This window comes from Erinaceus europaeus, chromosome 4 (genome assembly GCF_950295315.1).
Source record: "Erinaceus europaeus chromosome 4, mEriEur2.1, whole genome shotgun sequence".
Lineage (NCBI taxonomy): Eukaryota > Metazoa > Chordata > Mammalia > Eulipotyphla > Erinaceidae > Erinaceus > Erinaceus europaeus.
This window is the reverse complement of record NC_080165.1, coordinates 126,787,231-126,805,324: the sequence shown is the minus strand read 5'-3', so window position 1 is coordinate 126,805,324 and position 18,094 is coordinate 126,787,231. Positions and strand designations below refer to the sequence as shown.

General features: G+C 34.3%; 2 protein-coding genes across 3 annotated transcripts in view; one reads left to right on the top strand and one right to left on the bottom strand.

Moving 5' to 3' along the window:
* Positions 1-13,991, top strand: part of RNF217 (ring finger protein 217) — a 130,479-nt gene extending 116,488 nt beyond the window's left edge. For both annotated transcript variants that reach the window (XM_060190508.1, XM_007536109.3), the window contains 2 exons: positions 3,159-3,230; positions 4,215-13,991. In XM_060190508.1, the coding sequence (XP_060046491.1) occupies positions 3,159-3,185 (27 nt within the window). In that variant the 3' untranslated portion in view covers positions 3,186-3,230; positions 4,215-13,991. The remainder of the gene's footprint in view (positions 1-3,158; positions 3,231-4,214) is intronic.
* HDDC2 (HD domain containing 2) overlaps positions 1-18,094 on the bottom strand; it is a 605,961-nt gene that overhangs the window by 431,916 nt on the left and 155,951 nt on the right. The gene's annotated exons all lie outside the window — the stretch shown is intronic.

Here is an 18,094-nt window from a genome sequence, read left to right as displayed (position 1 = left end):
GTATGGACCCAGGATCATTATGGGGATGCAGAAGGTGGATATTTTAAGGCATGTTTATTGACCCTTCACATTTCATTGACTCTTTTTCTAGATTTGCATTTTTAAAACAGTGGATGTTTACTATAGTTTGAGTTCCATTTGTTTTTGTCCAGTAAGTTATTTGCCATGTGGAAATTAGCTAAAGCCTGCATTTTTATTACTATTACATGCTTTCATTTAGCACTTTATTTGCATAAAAGGAGAAATAAAAATGTTTCCTCGGTCACCTTTGTTTTAGCCAACACCATTCACTGAATAATTTGTCTAATTTCTACTGGGGAGAAATTCTGGTGATAAAGACTGCTAGTCACTACTAAACCTCCGTTCCCTCTTATTCTGCATATCAGATGTTCTAGTCAAATAAATAATTATTAGTCAGGGAAATTTAAATTAAAATGAATTTTTGTTTGGTTTTGGTTTTGGTTTTTCCTAGAGTACTGCTCAGCTCTAGTGGTGCAGGGAATTGAACCTGGGACTTTGGAAGTCAGGGCTTAAGAGTCTTTTTGTATAACCATTATGCTATCTCCCCCACTTAAAATGATTTTTTTAAAAAAACTATTAGTGAATATAGGTTTTATCAAGTTAGCTCAAAGTTTGATGTCAATATTCTACCAAATAAATTGGAAATTTTGTGCATTTCTTTTGCAAAGAAGTTTAATAGTAATATGAAAGGGGAACCAGCTGGTGGCACACCTGGTTTAGTACACACATTACAGTACACAGGGACCCAGGTTCAAGCCCCTGGTCTCCACCTGCAGAGGGGAAGCTTCACGACTGGTGAAGTAAGGTTGCAGGTGTCTCTCTGTCTCTTTCCCTCTTTCTGTTTTCCCTTCTCAATTTCTCTCTGTCTCTATCCAATAATAAAAAAAAGAAAAATGTAATGTGAAAGGCATTCCAAAGCATAGATCTAAATGGACTAAAAGTGGTTTATTTGCAAATATAATCTAAAATAGCCTAGAACAAAAAATAACTAAAGAATATTTAAATTACAAAACTCTGAAACAGAAAAAAAAAGAATATTTAAATAATACAACATGCATAGTTATGTTATAATATTGTTTTATCTATTGAGAACAGTATTTTAAAAGAACTGTTGGGCCAGAAAAAATAGCTTACTTTGATAGTGTGTCTCTTTGTCCTGTCTGAAATCCAAGTTTCAGCCATGGCCCCACAGCAGTTAAAGATGATTTGGTGCTTTGGCCTCTTTTTTTTCTCTCTTTGCCTCTCTGTCTCTTAAAAAAAAAGTTATCTAGGAATAGGCTTAAGTCTCCCAAGATTCTAAAATAGACTTATATATGTTTTGAGAAATGATTGGAATAAACTTATTACTTCTCAAAGTGAAAATATGAATCTGATTCACTGAGTACCACTATGCTTTAAAGAAAGTGTTAGTATTTTTATTGCTATTATGAAGACACTTTGATATGTATATACATCAGAAGTGCAAATGCACTGAGTTATCTGCAAATTAAATATAAATGGTGTTTTTTCTTTTAATATTTTATTTATCTATTTTAATGAAAGAGAAAGATACAGTGAGAAAACCAGAGCATGGCTCACTCTGGCTTATGGTGGTGCTGGGGATTGACCCTAGGAACTCAGAGCCTCAGGCATGAGAGTCATTTTGCGTAACCATTTGCCGTCTCCTAGGAAAAAGTTCTCCGGGAAGGGATGGAAAGGGTGATGAGAAAGAAAACTCTGGGGATCTACTATATAATAAAATAGTGTACATAGGATAATGATTGCACTGTAAAGAATTAACCCCCCCATAAAAAGGTAAAAAAAAAAAAGTATGGGAGCCAGAGAGATAACTCACCTGGTGCACGTGGGGAGTGGGAGATCAAAACTGGGTCCTCTTGCATGGTAATATATACACTTAACTGGACACACCACCACACAGCCCACTTGTGTTATATATAGCATTGTAGCTAGTATAGAAAAAGCTATTACCACATGCCTTAAGACCAAGAGAGTAACTACCTAGCCTCTATTTTATACTGTTGAAAGCAGAACACTTTATGCTTCTGAAAGCAAATTGATGAGATTTAAGCTGTGAGCTCTCTGCTATGTTCACATATGACTTCAGTTTATTTTTTATCCTTGTGAATCTTATCATATTGTGTATTTAGGGACACATGATAGTTAATGCTACTTGGCATTCTTATCAGCAAGTTTGTTCTTCTTGTGATTCTTTGTTTAAATTCGTTAAAGTGATTCATTTGAATAACCTTAAAATGTTCTAACTTATGTGGTCCTGGAGGTGGTGTAGTGGATAAAGCATTGGCCTCTGAAGCATGAGGTCTTGAGTTCAATCCCCAGTAGCACGTGTACCAGAGTGATGTGTAGTTCTTTCTCTCTCTCCTATCTTTCTCATTAATAAATAAATAAAATCTTTAAAAAATGTTCTTATTATTTTTCTCTTAACATTAATATCAAAGCAATGCTATATTCAACTTGTAGTTTATAGTATTGATTTCTATATAGTATGAATATAGTATAGTACCTACTAGCTATGTCTTCCATTTGCAAAGTAACCAGATTCTTTTCTTGCTACCTCAGAATGCTTTACTCCGTAGCCTTTTTTCAAATTTCATCTTTTTTTTTAGGTTTTTATGTATATACTTTATATGACAGAACAGATAAAAAGTGAAAGGGAAGGGGAGATAGGAAGAAAGAGACATCTGCAGCACTCCTGTACTACTTGTAAAGCTTCCTCCCTGCAGGTGGAGACTGCGGGGCTTGAACCCAGGTCTTGCACACAGCAATGTGTTTGCTCAATGGAGTGTACATCACCAGGCCCTGTAACTCCCATTTCAGCATCTTGAAAACTGAAAGTGGAAGAAACTAACATAAAAGCACAGAAATGAGTATTCCTAGTAAAACTAAGTGAGATAGTTAGTTTGGATTTTTTTTGTTGATAAAATTATGAGATGTTTGACTAAATTGTCCTAAACACCATTGAAATTAACCAACTTAGGTATATTTGTTATACATAAAATATATGTCTATAGAGACTTATTTTTTAGTGGTATTACACTGTGATTTTAAAAACATTGATGAAATTGCTCATTATAAATAGTTTTAAAATTCTTTAAATGATTTTGCCTTTTGTTTTCCAGCTGGAAAATTATTTGTTGCACCTCTAATCCTGGTTTTGGGATTAGCACTAGGGGCCATAGCAGTTGTAATCGGTAAGAAACACTTTCCATACCTGAGACCAGAATTTCTTTAAATGCCATAGGAAGTACATGAAAGTTAATGTAATCACATGAGTCATTTATTAAATAGAAATATAGTTTGCTTCAGATAGTCAATCAGCACGTGTTATACAGATTCAGAGGAGTGTACTGAATATTGGGCATGCTTGTATTACACTTTTTTTTTTTTGCCTCCAGGGTTATTGCTGGGGCTCAGTGCCTGCACTATGAATCCACTGCTCCTGGAGGCTATTTTTTCCCCTTTTGTTGCCCTTGTTGTTTATTGTTGTTGTTATTACTATTGATGTCATTGTTAGATAGGACAGAGAGAAATGGAGAGAGCAAGGGAAGACAGAGAAGGGGAGAGAAAGATAGACACCAGCAGACCTGCTTCACCACTTGTGAGGCGACCCCCCTACAGGTGGGGAGCTGGGAGCTTGAACTGGGATTCTTAAGCCAGTCCTTGTGCTTTGCACTACATGCACTACACTACCACTCGGCCCCTGTATGACACTTTTTAAGTATATGAACACCTCCATGGCTCTGAGTCAGACTTAGTGAAGGAGATACCATTATTATCTGCATTTTACAGTTCAAAGAACTGAGGCTTACTTGCATCTTAGAAGCAGGAGAATTGAGAATCAGATCTCACATTTTGCTCCATAGCTCATTTTCATTAAATGACATGAAGTAGTAAAGAGTGATGTGAGCCTAAATTTTGATATTTTGCTAGGAAACGTTATTCCATATTGGAACTGGTGTCACTGAAGCTGTTAAAAGTAGGAAGAGCTCATGAAAAATAATAAAGCATGAAATGTATAAGTAAATATATTTCATGTAAAATTGCCTTTCTCTCTTTATTCATTTGCTAGGTCACAATGATTATTTATAAATAGTTTATAAAATAAGATATTTTCAAATAGAGAAACCTAAATGTTTCTATTCCTAATTAGTTTTCATCTTTTTTCTAATCCCCAGGTTTGTTTGTATTCCCCATATATTGCCTTTGTAAAAAACAAAGAAAACGATCACGGACAGGTATGCACTGGTGAAATGCAAACAACTGAGCTTGTGCAAGTAGGAGATACACAGAATGGTACACTCACCTGAGAATCAAGTCTTGAAAAATACTGAGAGGATCTTAATGCCATCTCGTCTCCTTATGGTTCTCTACAGACCACAATGCCTCTAGCTCCGGTGCACTCCCAACATGGTATCCTGTCCTTACCTATTCAGTTTGCTGCTTTTAAAAAATGGTCACTTTGATAAACTATGAACATCTGTATCATTATTCTGACCTTAATGGTTCTTTGAAAACGTACTTTCATTAAGAACCAATTACCCTCAGAATTGTCTGAGCATGTCTCTCTTGTGCACTACTTGGACTGTCTTTGTTCCTGAACCTCCCTCCAGACCATCTTCTGAAAATTGGATTAAATAGCTCAAGTTCCACCTGTACCAACAAGCAAAGCCACTTTTCAGAAGATAAAGGCTTACCATATGCACCTGTTTTCATCTGTGGCCCAAGCAGTGTGATTCCTTCATCTTTCAGATACTATAATTGTTAAAAATGCCCAAATGGGCACAAGTGAAACTAAATTAATGAGAAAAACTACGAGTTACTGAATTGTGTATGTGTATGGAGTGTGATGTGTGTATATTAATATCTGTATTAAAGTTAGGCCCAAGTACTTGTTGTCAAGTTCCATGCCTCTACATTATTTTCCCACATTTTCATGGACATATATAAAAATGATGGTTCCTTTGTGTGCATAATTTAGTAATGTATTGAGTTAAAATCAGTGTAGACAATAGGCTTGTTAGCTGTTTACCCTTTGTACTCCTCTTTCTCTTCCTCTCTTTCTTACACTCACAGAGATAGTTTCATTGTCACTTAAAGAATCAACCATTGTAACTGACAAAACTGAAAATCTGCTTTTAAGAAATTCTCAAGACTTACTGTTAAATCTTTCCATATTTCTTATATTCTTTTACACATGCTTCACTATATAAATAAATCCTGCAGGCAGTAATAATCACCTTAAAATTTTTACCTGAACCTTTTAAACCACTTCTATTCTGCTCTTTTTTAAAACCAACTTACTACAGAGAACTCTGCTCTAGGTCAAAGTGTGATATTACTCAGTACCTCACCTTTTGGTCTCTCTCTCGTATTTCTCATAAAACAGATATTCCTGTGAGTGCTTCTTCTTATATTTACTGCTCAAATTGATAAATAATGTGTTGTCATCTTCTTACAGAAGGGTATGTGAAACCATTTTATGCTTGCTCAAATTCATAAATAATGTGTTGACATCTTCTTACAGAGGTGTATGTGAAACCATTTTATGTTCGAGGGTTTATCTAAAACATAGAGTGCTTTATGGAGAAAGAAACAAAAAGTGGTGGAAATATTTTCAAGAGATTTTTACCAAACTGAGAGGTCTTTAAGATAAGAGAAGGACAAGTATCTAAACTATGTTTCTCTTTTTTTTTCCCATTAAAAAAAAAACCAGTTCAGCAGAAGGAAATAAAGACACCTCCCCCCAAGAAACTTAAATTTTCTGTTGTTTCCAGATCCGTAAAATTAGCTATCACCCCTAAGTGTAGCATTTGTCTGCAACCTTGTCAGACTTGAAACTGATTGTGATAAAACACGCATTAACATGGATATTTTGTCTGTAATGGACTCTAGTGTAAGAACTTTTATCATTTCTTTGAGACATAAAAAGGTCACAATAACAGAGTTTACTTCCACAGATAACTTACTAGTACACTTCCAGTCTTTCTAAATTACACTCAAAGCTGTTACCCTTAATAACTCTAGAATAACGTTTAAGATGTGTATATAATACAAGAAAAAGTTATTCTTTAGTTTCACAAGTTCATCTATCCACTTACTCATTTATCCATTCAATAAGCATTTACTGAATGCCTATTCTGAGTGCTATAGTTCTAAAACTGAAAGAAAACTTTTGAGCCTAAACACATAAATTTCGTTATGAACATGTTCACATATGATAGATTTGTCTTTTTCTGACTTTAGCATTAGTTTGGCAGTACATAAGTATGATGACTTCTAAATCTAGTGGGTATGCTTATATATGATATATATGTATGTGTGTATGTATACATACATATATATATATATATACACACAAATACTTCCCTAGCTGCATATGGATACATATGCCACATACATATATGCAAGCTGGCTAAATATATTCTCTGGTATGAGAGAATCTATTTTCTTAGGTTATTGTTTCTCGTGTCTTTGGCCTACTCAGGGATTTTTATTCTGTTCTTTGAATAACTTATCTTTTTGAGATATTTTTATATTATTTGAAGATGTTCCAATTTTCCAGTTACAAAGTGGTGTCTGTTGTCAGTGAAAGCTAGTTCAACAGTGCTTGAGATAATTTGCAGGATTTTGGTTTTTCTATTGCATAATTTCTTAACTTAATGCATTTTCTCTTTGAAAACTGGTATACAGGAAGCTTTTCCCTGCCAGTAATACACAGTAATTATTTGTGAATATTTTATTGTGTCATCATGATCATAAAAAGAGAAAATTAAAAGGTTATTTATCTGTTAGTGCCAATATTCAAGGTAAAAACAAGAGTAACAACTTTGGCACAGATTCTAAAACTACTTTAGAAAAAGAAATGTGCACACAATATAAAGAACTTTCTATCTAAGATGTGTCATTTTTACATGTTTTTATTATAAATTTAATATATAAGCCTTAAAATCAGACTATATGAATTATGAAATACAATTTCCTTTTCCTATTCTGCCTCTTATTTTCTAGGGGTGACCACTGTTTAAGGTTTGGTATGTGTCCTTCTAGACACTGTCTACAAGTTCAGAAGTTGTATACACATAAGTATGTCTATCTGTTTGTGTTTATACAAATAGGATAACATTCATACTGTCCTGTGACTTTTCTAATGTTAGATAAGGTAGATACCTTTCCATACGAGTTTTAGTATAATTACCTCATTCTTTTATAGATATAGTCTATTGCTGGACTATAATTTGTTTCATTAATCCCTTATTGAAGAGACATCAAAATGGTTTTCATTTCTCTATTACAAAATATCAATGAAGAATACACATACATATGTGTGTATACATACATAAATATATATATATATATATATATCTTGTCATTTTGTAACCATTTCTATAAGTTATTTGCATTGATTTTTAAAAGATACTTATATGCTTTTTCAGTAAACAAGGGGACAGAGACAATGTATTTGAAAACCCTTTTGGGGGGGAGAAAAGAAATATTACATATTTTAAAGAAAAGGAACACATTTTTAAAAGACAGTTTTTAGTCCTATTGCATTAGCCAAATATGTGCCTCAAAGTTATACAAATTTCAACCCATTCTAATAATAAAATGAGATTACTATAAGACATGCAACATAGATGCATTGATGTTTAGATTATTTAGTTTTGAAACTTAAGGAATTTAAATGTAGCCAAATTGATGATGTATCATATTTTTAAAAATACTTTCCATGTTCATGCATGTTGCTCCACAAAAGAACTTTATTGTGTCATTATAAAAATATGTTGGCAATTATGAGTGACGACAATTAGCCATACAAAATTGAATTAGACCATATGTAAGGTTTGTTGGGGCACTTAAAATTTTAGTAATAATGTGAAACATTCTTTTTACAATGAATCCCAGCAGTTCCCTAGGAACTTTTCTATGTGGATTTTTTTTTTTTAAAAAAAAAAAAAAGGAAGAAAGAAAGAGATCAAACCTTTTATTACCAGCAACATCTTGTTGCCATTACCTTAATTTCCTGATAGGTGCTGTTGTATCCTAAAGATAGAACATACTGGAAAACAAAGATAATTGCACACAAGTCAGCTTACAACCTGAGCCCTTTCATTGTACTTTTTTTGTTGCAGTATCAGGATTCAGTGATGCATATCAGGAAATTCCTGATCTGTGCCATTTACCGTATTATGAGTCCCAAGACTCCAGATAAGCCTTTATCTTTCAACCCAGCCACCCAAACAAATGTATAGCCCAGGGCTCCCCCAAAATACCTGTGAACCCCTGGAATCTCTTAAAATCCCTAGGCACCCTCCTTTTTTAAAAATTTTATTTGTAAAATGGAAATATTGGCAGGACTATAGGATAAGAGGGTTATATTTCCACATAATGTCCACTCCCAGAGCTCCATGTCCAGTCCCCTTCCTTTTTAGCTTCCCTATTCTTTATCCCTCTGGGAGTATGGACCCTGGATCATTGTGGGAGCACCCTCCTTCTCTTTCCTCAAAGTTGTTGGTACTTCAACTCTTCACTGAGAGAAAAGATGATGAGAGATAGGAGAGATGAAAAAAGAAAGAAACCTCACTCTGGCATCTGCAAAAGCATTGTTCGACCTTCTTGGCCTTTGCCTTTGGATCCAAGAGATTCATCCAGCTTTTCCTTCATTACACAAACGCAATTATTTTTAACAGCAGATGATCCAAACTGCCTGTTAACCTCAGAATTACTTTTCAAAACTATACTTCATTAAGTACAAAAAATAAGTAAATTTATGCCAAAATTCAGTTTAGATTTAATCCTTACAAGCAAATTGCACATATGCCTTAATGTGAACCTTCACATTAGATTGTAGGCTTTTTTTTTTCATATTTGTGGCTGAAACATATCCCAACTATTAAAAGTAATCTTCAGTGATCAACTTCTGTTTTGTGTTCATACCATTACAAATATAGCCTTACTATTTAATAATGCACTTTAGAGTACTTGTGCCATTTTAGTAAGTTGACAGAGTTAAACAAACTGAAACACATATTTTGATGGAGACAGTAGAAATCACAGTGCTATGTGATACATGTCACCTCTTTAAATACAAAGGACCCAAGTTATTGTAATACTAGAAATTGTTACCAGGAATTCAGACAGAGCAAGTAGTTAAAAAAAAATTACCTATTAACCGTGTAGGAAAGTTTGCTTAAGATATTTCTACTGTAAGATATTTTTACTGCATAATAATAATTGCACTTTTATGTTTCATAAGATCAATAAAAGAAATTCAACTAGCTAGAAGTATAGTTAAGTACAGTATTATCACCAATAACCAATTTGAAGGTTTTTGTTTACTTACTTGTTTTTCAAATGATTGTGATTTAACTGTAACAGTTCTTCCTGCTATGGAAAATAAGGTTGATAATCCCACTTGTAATATGTATATCAACAATTATTAACTTTAATAAAACAAATCATTTTCACAAACATTAAGACATGGTTTTGGAAACCATCAGAGTTTAACACTTTTGAAAGTATTCAAAATGACAAGAAATTATCTTTTGGATAAAACTAATGTGACAAACCATTAAATGAGATTCAGTGGAACTCCTTTGTCTCCTTAATTTTAAGAATAGAACTATTATTCATTTAGTCAAGTATTATGTGGAGTTTTTATTGTACATAACTGTTGTCTCAGCTGTATTTGACTCTCTACTCATGCAGAAAGCAGAGAGTCACAAATACCTACAACTTATACCTATCTTCTTATAGTGTTAGTGGAAGCTTTTGGTCATATGACCCCTATGCACAGTGCTAATTTTAGAAGATGTATTTATGCACATTGTAAAGTATATTCTTTGGGGGTAAAGAAGTGACTGTTTTAAGAATAAAAATATAGACTTAAAAGGCAATAAATTGTTTTTAAAAACATACATAAAAGATTGCCACACTTTTTTAGCTTATAAAAGATACTATATTGGGTGTAATTTGGTGTATTTAATTTTACATCATATGGATTATGCAGGCTTATTAGCAATGAAAACAACCTCTTTTGTTTTTTAGGTCTAACCCACATTTTAATCACTGTGTTCTATTATCATTATTATTATTAGGTTATTTTGTTTGTTTACCAGAGCACTGTTCAGCTCTGGCTCTTTGTGGTGCAGGGGATTGGCCTGGGATCTCAGAACTTTAGGCATGAGAGTCTATTCATATAACCATTTTGCAATTTCTCCCACCCCATCATTAATATTAAGTGACTTTCTCCCAAACTTGTGAAGTGGCAGTCACTTCAACACCAAGTTCCTATTCCTTTAAGATTTCCTGTTTATCTCTGTAGTCCATTTTCATCTTGGCCAAATTTGGGATCAGTTTTGCCTTACCATTAACTTCTTTTGATTCTAAGGACATAAAGTTTAAATACTGAAATGACACCAATATTTGGCTCTGGTGGTGAACATGATTTATTTTGGTTTATTTGTAAATTAAATTGTATCAAGAATACTTGGACACTATTCCACATCTTGGTAGCAATTGAATAATGGCCCTGCCCAGACCTCTTGTCAAGACGTCAAATGAATCAGAAGATGTTTAGTTGGATCAGAAAGCCCAGAAATTGCTTCCTGAATACTGTAAAGTCAATATTGTATTTGCATATTAGATGTACAAAGCGCATGTGTGGACATTTATCCTAACCTTATTCAGCCTGATTCTAATTTGTTCATGTTTTGTCAAAAATACCCAAATGGCTTGTGAGCTTCCTTTAAGTAAACAAACAAACAAACCAAAAAAAAAAAAAAAAGCTATAGCTTGGAATTGGGTCTACATTGATACAGTTTTTCAATATAAAATTCAACCATGGATTCATAATTTATTACAAAGTCTACTAGACTTTTTGATTACCCAAAGTATATCACTCTGAATAACTGGTTAGACCCATTCTAGAGAAACAGTTGATCATTTGCAGATGTTCTACTTTTCCATTAATATAACATATATAACCACATTCAAGATATACTTAGTATAAATTCAGTACAGGATTTGGGAAAATTCAAGAAACAAACATTCAGATAGGAAGGAATCCCAGAAATTTCTAAAATAATGTCATTTCAGATTCTTTGTAGTTGGTAAGTTATTTGTTCCATGCATAACTGTCTAGTGTTTAACTCTTGCCCCACCAGGGGAAATAGTCTCAATAATCCAGTCAAATTCTCAAAAATAATATTTTATTAAGGTACTACTTCTCTGAAGTATCTTTCAAGTAAATTCTATTTAAATATTTGCAATATATCAAAATTGTTTAATTTATAGAAAACTAATGTGTTTTATGTTTCTTTATAAAAATTCTACATCAAGTGTCATAGTTTTTATCAGCTGGCTAAACCCTATTTCTAAAAAAAAAGGGGGGGTTCTAAAAACTTTTTTAAAGCTTTTTTAAAGTTCCATATGGCTATAGCTGAAATGTATTATTTTATCATTTTCATCACAATTAAAGTTACATAGATAGTACTGAAAAAATTAGACCAACCTTATATTTACCTTGATAAGGATGATCTGCTACACATTTTAATAAGAAAATTAATTGGCGATCTTATTACCTATGAAAGCAGTTACCGAATCATACATTCTGATAGATCACAGAAACAGGTTTGAAAAGAAGGAACACAAAGAGTGGCATTAAAATGTTAACGTATTTCTATTAAGCAACAGCAATTACTTATTCTGTTTCTATTTTAAACAAAATTAAGAGATTTCATGAAGCAATTACATATATATATTACAAACTGGTAATGCAATTAAACTTCCCATTTTCACAAAGAAAGTAAACATAAGGAGAAATGTTGTATAATCTGTCATTACTGTATATTTGGAAATTGCAGCTCTAAGGAGTAATTGTCATCTATTTGAATTATCACAATGCAGCCCATTTTAATTATATTGTCATGAGCAATAGCACAGGAGAAGACATGTCTTAATTTTAAGATGAATGACTTTTCACTATTATTTAGTAACAGATCTTGTCCATTTCTTTGCTATAACATGTACTTTTATTTATCTGTACAATTTGTAGCCATTTTCCAAAAAATAATAAGAATTATTTCCATGGTTCATATGAGCATAGTTGAAATTATGTACTTTTTTAGTGATACTGGAAAATATTTATGTAATTCTATTTTTATCTTTTTATACTTACACTTCATTAGTCATGAAAAACTTTAGTATTCATGGTGACAAAAACCATTTTTAAGAGGCAGTAAAAATAAAATAACAAAACAGACAATATACTTATAAATTTTTCCTTAAAATTGGAAAGAAAACTTCATATGTTAATAAAAACTATAAAGTAAAGTTTATTCAGGACTTTCATCTTTTATATTGTTAAATCATTTTATGCTATTGATTTCTCGAATTGTGCTTTTTGGAAGCATTTAATTATCCTGCTGTTTTAGTGTTTAGACATTAATTACTGAAAGAAAGAAGTTGGTGAATACAAGCCAAGGAAACTGGATTATCCCCTTTTTCCAATAGCACTAATGTATAGTTTCTTTAATCTTCCATATGGTGCTTCGTGTGATGACAGTATATAACATTTATATGTTATTAGTGCCTTATTTTTTAGTTGATTGACTTTTATTTCTTATCTAGAGAGCCATATTTTTTTGTGAGTGTTCCTTTGTTCCTCTTTTTAAAGCGCTGATAAGACAGTATGTTTAGGAATGTTTGTAGACTTCATTTTCTACCTTAACCCGGTGTAACCTTTAGAACAGCAGAGTGGCCAATATATTATGCTTCAACCCATTGCTCATATTTTAGTAAAGTAGAAAATTCCTTAAATGCCGGAAATTGAAACCATCATGATAGAAATGACCTTTGAGACTACAGGGGAAAAAATTCCTGTTTTCTGTTTTACTAGAATTGGAATGACTATCTGTTTTTATTGATATCATCAATAAGGACAAAATTACTTTACAAAAAATAAAAAGGTTAAAAATTAAAATAACTGTAAGAGTCAGGAATTTAACCAATTTTTAAAACTCATCCTTGATAATATTTTAACTGTAATCTACTTCCATACAAATGCTGAAGTGCCATGTGTTTGCTATCTATATATATTTTTTTCATTCACAGTGGACTTTACTGACATCAGACTATTTTGTGCTATATATTATTTTGCTCTTCTTGGTTCGTACCTCTTTTTTTTCTTTTAGCTTTTTCCAAAAAGCTGGTTTTGCTGTTTTCTTTTATTCTACTGTAGTTTATAATTCAGCTTTTCCTGATGAATGTATGTTGAATAATTAAAGTATATGCTTAGGAAAGAAAAGATACAGGTTGTATATGCAATTGTGTGTAAATATTTGACAGAAAAAAGTGAATGAATTATCCTGCCAATAGAGAATGTCCTGCTGGACAGGACCTTGAAATTAACAGACTTTTTTTTTTAAGCAGTGAAATCTATTACCTCAAGAATTTTCAGTGAATATGTGTCAGTGAACTGCTCCTTCTTAGTGAATATAGTTGCACTTGCTGCTGGCAGTAAAAGTAACCTAAGTGTCAGAGCGCATAAATTTTAGGGGCGATTAATTCAAAAGATAGATGCCATGTAATATTTTGGGGGTCTAATATCCCTATGCCCTTTTGTTGTAGTTGGGTTTCTTTTTTATTTTATTTTCTCTCCCTTCTTTCCTTCTTCCCTATCTTCCTTTTCCTTTCTCTTTCTTCATTTTTCACTGTTTTTGGTTGGTTAGTTGATTTAAGTTGGAAAGTTCATGTGACTATGTGATGATATCTCATGGAACATTATAACAGTGTTCTCTTGACTTGGATGAAAACTATCATGATAATCAACTATGTTGGTTGTCACTGTATGACCTTTTGTATCGATTACTGTGGAGTGCTGTTTACCTGCATGATGTGTGCATTCCATGGTGCAACATCATCTAGCAATGCCTAATAAAAATTTTAAATGAGAAGATTCTTGTCTTTTTTTCCATTAGATTTGGAATTTTCAAATATTAAGAGATAAAATTTGACAGTGCCAAAATTGCAAGTGTGTAAGTAAATTTGGTGTTACAGAACTCATTCCTGTACTAGGTTCTAAAAATGGAGAAGCAGGAATATACAAATTCAAGTGTATGCTTTCATCAGGTGGATTGTGTCATGATGTTGTGGAATGCTTTTTGGAAAAAAAAAAAACGCAAAACTATGAAGACTGGGCCCAGCATTATATAACAAAGAAGCAAGAACTGTGGTCAAACTGAAGTGAGTTTAACCTAATGTGGTAATTATTCTCTAGCCATAGAATCCTCGACTGGAGAGAGAGAGAGAGAGAGAGAGAGAGAGTTAGGGGGGAGGGGTAAAACCAAGAGTCTAAAACAAGATGTACACTTCTTATAACTTTTTTTAAAAAAATTATTCATTCCCTTTTGTTTTCCTTGTTATTTTATTGTTGTAGTTATTGTCATTGTTGTTGGATGGGATAGAGGGAAATGGAGAAAGGAGAGAAAGACAGAGAGGGGGAGAGAAAGATAGACACCTGCAGACCTGCTTCACCGCTTGTGAAACAATTCCTGGGCAGGTGGGGAGCAGGGGACTCAAACCAGGATCCTTATGCTGGCCCTTGAGCTTTGCGCCATGTGCACTTAACCTGCTGCGCTATAGCCTGACTCCCACATATAACTTTTCTTTTCCTAGCCATAAACAGAAGTTGACAAAGAATATAAAGAGAAACACAAAACAGAATGTGGACTCCATTTGGAATATTGCACCAATGTAAAAGACTCGGGAGGAGAGAGGTAGATTTTCTGGCCTTTTGTAGGGGGATGGGGGTAGGGACACAAATCTTTAGTGGTAGAAATGGTGTTAATCCATATTTCAAGTATAAGAAAGTATGTTATTCTTTGCATTTTCTCAGTCTCTGCCTAAAATTTGAAGGGTATATACTATATGGTTAGTCACATATATATTCACATATAGTCTTACATAATTCTTATAACCATCACTTGTCACCATTACATCTTCAATTTTCAAAGTTGAAAAAGTAAATGAAGAACAAGAAAAGTTCGGTGATTTTTTAAAAAATATTTATTCCCTTTTGTTGCCCTTGTTGTTTATTGTTTAGTTATTATTACTGCTGTTATTGATGTCACTGTTGGATAGGACAGAGAGAAATGGAGAGAGGAGGGGAAGACAAGAGAGGGGGAGAGAAAGACAGACACCTGCAGACATGCTTCACCACCTGTGAAGCGACTCCCCTGCAGGTGGGGAGCAGGGGGCTCGAACCAGGATCCTTATGCCGGTCCTTGTGCTTTGCACCACCTGCGCTTAACCCGCTGCGCTACCAACTGACTCCCCGGTGATTTTTTTAAAGCCACATATTAGAGGTTTAATTTAGGGGGCTGGGTGGTGCACGTTACCATGCTCAAGGGCAGAGGTTCAAGACCTTGGTACCTACCTGTACAGGGAAAACTTCATGAGCAGTGAAGCAGTGCTACAGGTGTATCTCTTACCTTTCCCTCCTGATTCCCCTCTGTTTCTATCCAGTAAATAAAAAATATTTTAAAGGCTTATTTTAAGCTCGGAGCTCTTGCCTGCTAGTAAGAAATTCCTTCCCTTGGAAATTCTATCTCAAAACAGACACAACACACTCACAAAGAGGTAGAGATGCCTTCTTGAAATTTCAAAGCTCTCCTCCCCATCCATAACTTCTAACACCAACATAACAGCAAAAATAAATTAGGGGGTTGCAAAATAGCACATCTGGATAGTGTACCTGCTTTGTTGTGCCCACAACCCATGTTCAAATCTGCCCCCTACCACACAAGTGGAAATCAGTGCCATGGCATCTTTTTCTGACTCTCCCTATAGGAAAACAGACTAGGACACTGAAGCTTTTGGTGATAACCAAAAGAGGGGAGAGGGAGAAAAAACAGCAAGAGAATGAGAATGACACTTCAATTTCCCCTTTAAGATAGGGACCTTACTGGAACTTTAGTTATGAGCACGGCAAAGCAGGCATTATCCCAAGTAAGTGATCTTGCTAGCTACATTTGCATATTTTAAAAAGGAACATGAGGAAATAGGGAGTAAAAACACCTGAAGTAGTGTTGTTCTCACAAAAAAAAAAAAAAGTTTATCTGAAAGGACACAGTACAGTGTCAGTTGTTAACTCTCGGAGATTCGTTTATTTAAAAAAAATAGTTTTATTTATGCAGCAAGTTTTATCAGTAAACATATATATGAGTCCCTTCTTTGTCCACAAAAAAATACAATGTATATGTATCTAACATGTAGGAGACATCGGGCATGTGGATTCTATACAGCAGGCGAAAGAAGTCATTTATCCCAACCACGGCAAACGCAGGCGGGACTAAGAATTCAGTAAGTGCTCGTTCTTAAGTTGATAATACAATACAGTTCAAGGATGGTATTATAAATATCCAAATGGTCTTTGGAGGAAAAAAAGTTTACCCTTGATCTAAGAGAAGGCCAATCTCAAATACTATTAATCCAATGGAGATAATGTTAGGCAAAGGGTTAGAACAAATGGATTCCTGTTGTGAATTCTTGGACTTATTTTCTCTGCAATATTGAAATAGCTACATACTTGTACAGTTTCAGTCTAAAATAAGGAATGCAATGACCAATTATAAATTCTCTTTCAGCAATTAAATTGGAATCTTCACAACCTATTTCATTAGTTCATTGACTTAAAAGAGGATGCATGAGAGAAACACCAGAGTTCTGCTCCAACATAGGTGTGACCAGGGATTCAACTTTAGATCTTTAGGGATTCACATCCAACTACCTACCCGCAGAGCCACCTCCCCGGTTATTGTGCAACCAATTTTTGAAGTTAGTTTAAACCATTTGCTTCTAGCATTCCTTCAACCCACAGGCCATTACAAGCTCCAGGGCCTGTTTGCATAAGCTGTTCCTCTGCCTCCTGCTGCCCTACAGAAACACTTTCCCCTATCCATCATCTTCAGCCTTTTCTTGCTGGGTTGTCATCTTTTCCATACCACAGGACACCTCATCATGGCTTGTCAAGCACTACCAAACAAGGGACTTGCATTAGCCTCCTAGGGTTGTCATAACGAAGTACCACAAGCTGGACGACTTACAATAGTGAAAAAACATTCTTTCTCAGTTAAAGAGGCTGGAAGCCCCAAGACAAAGTGTCAGCAAGGCTGACTCTTTTTCTTTCTTTCTTTCTTTCTTTCTTTCTTTCTTTCTTTCTTTCTTTCTTTCTTTCTCTCCTTTCTTTCTTTCTTTCTTTTTTTTGCCATGCAAAATCTCTATCACACTTTCATAAAGTTAGCTTTTGCTTTAACACTACCACAGTGAGAATAAATACACTGTGGCTAGAGTACCTAAAGGAGCCCCAAATAGTGTGTAATGAGTGGAAACAAGCACCCTTGATCCTTCCCTCAGGCAAGTCACTCCACAGAATTAACAATAGCTGAGAGCTTAAATTGTGGCCACTAGATTTATATGCTTCTTATCCTGGCCAGAATTCCACATTGAGTTGACACATATTGGCTTGACAAAATAACATTTGGGTTCTCCAAGTGAGGCATGATTACATACTTTAAGAGATTTTAGGGCTTGTGTCCCTTAGTTGCTCTGCTATGTAAATTACACACAGTGGAAGGACAGCCCTGAGAAATCATCCAGGCATTCTGTGAGGGAGTTTGCAAGATTTCCCTTTTGCCAGGAGGCACAGAGGCCCTTTCAACACCCAGAAATAGATCTCCTATTGAGCTTCTGTTTATCTCTTTTGACCATAAAAAGCAGCTGGCCCAGCAGGAAAGCCTGGCGGCTGCAATTAACTCCAAAAGGCCACTAAGACAAAATTCTGAGCAACAAGAAGAAAGGCAGCTCCAAGAATTTTTGGACTCATATTGCTAGCTCACTGCAAGCCCCATTCAGTTCTCTGAGGAGGAAATCTGTGAACTGAACACCACACGATTTCCTGGGACCACCAGAGTTACTCAGAATTGTTCCACTATTTTCAGAGTGCCTTCATAATGACTACTAGATGCCTACTATGTGGCGAAATGTTGATGACTTTTGA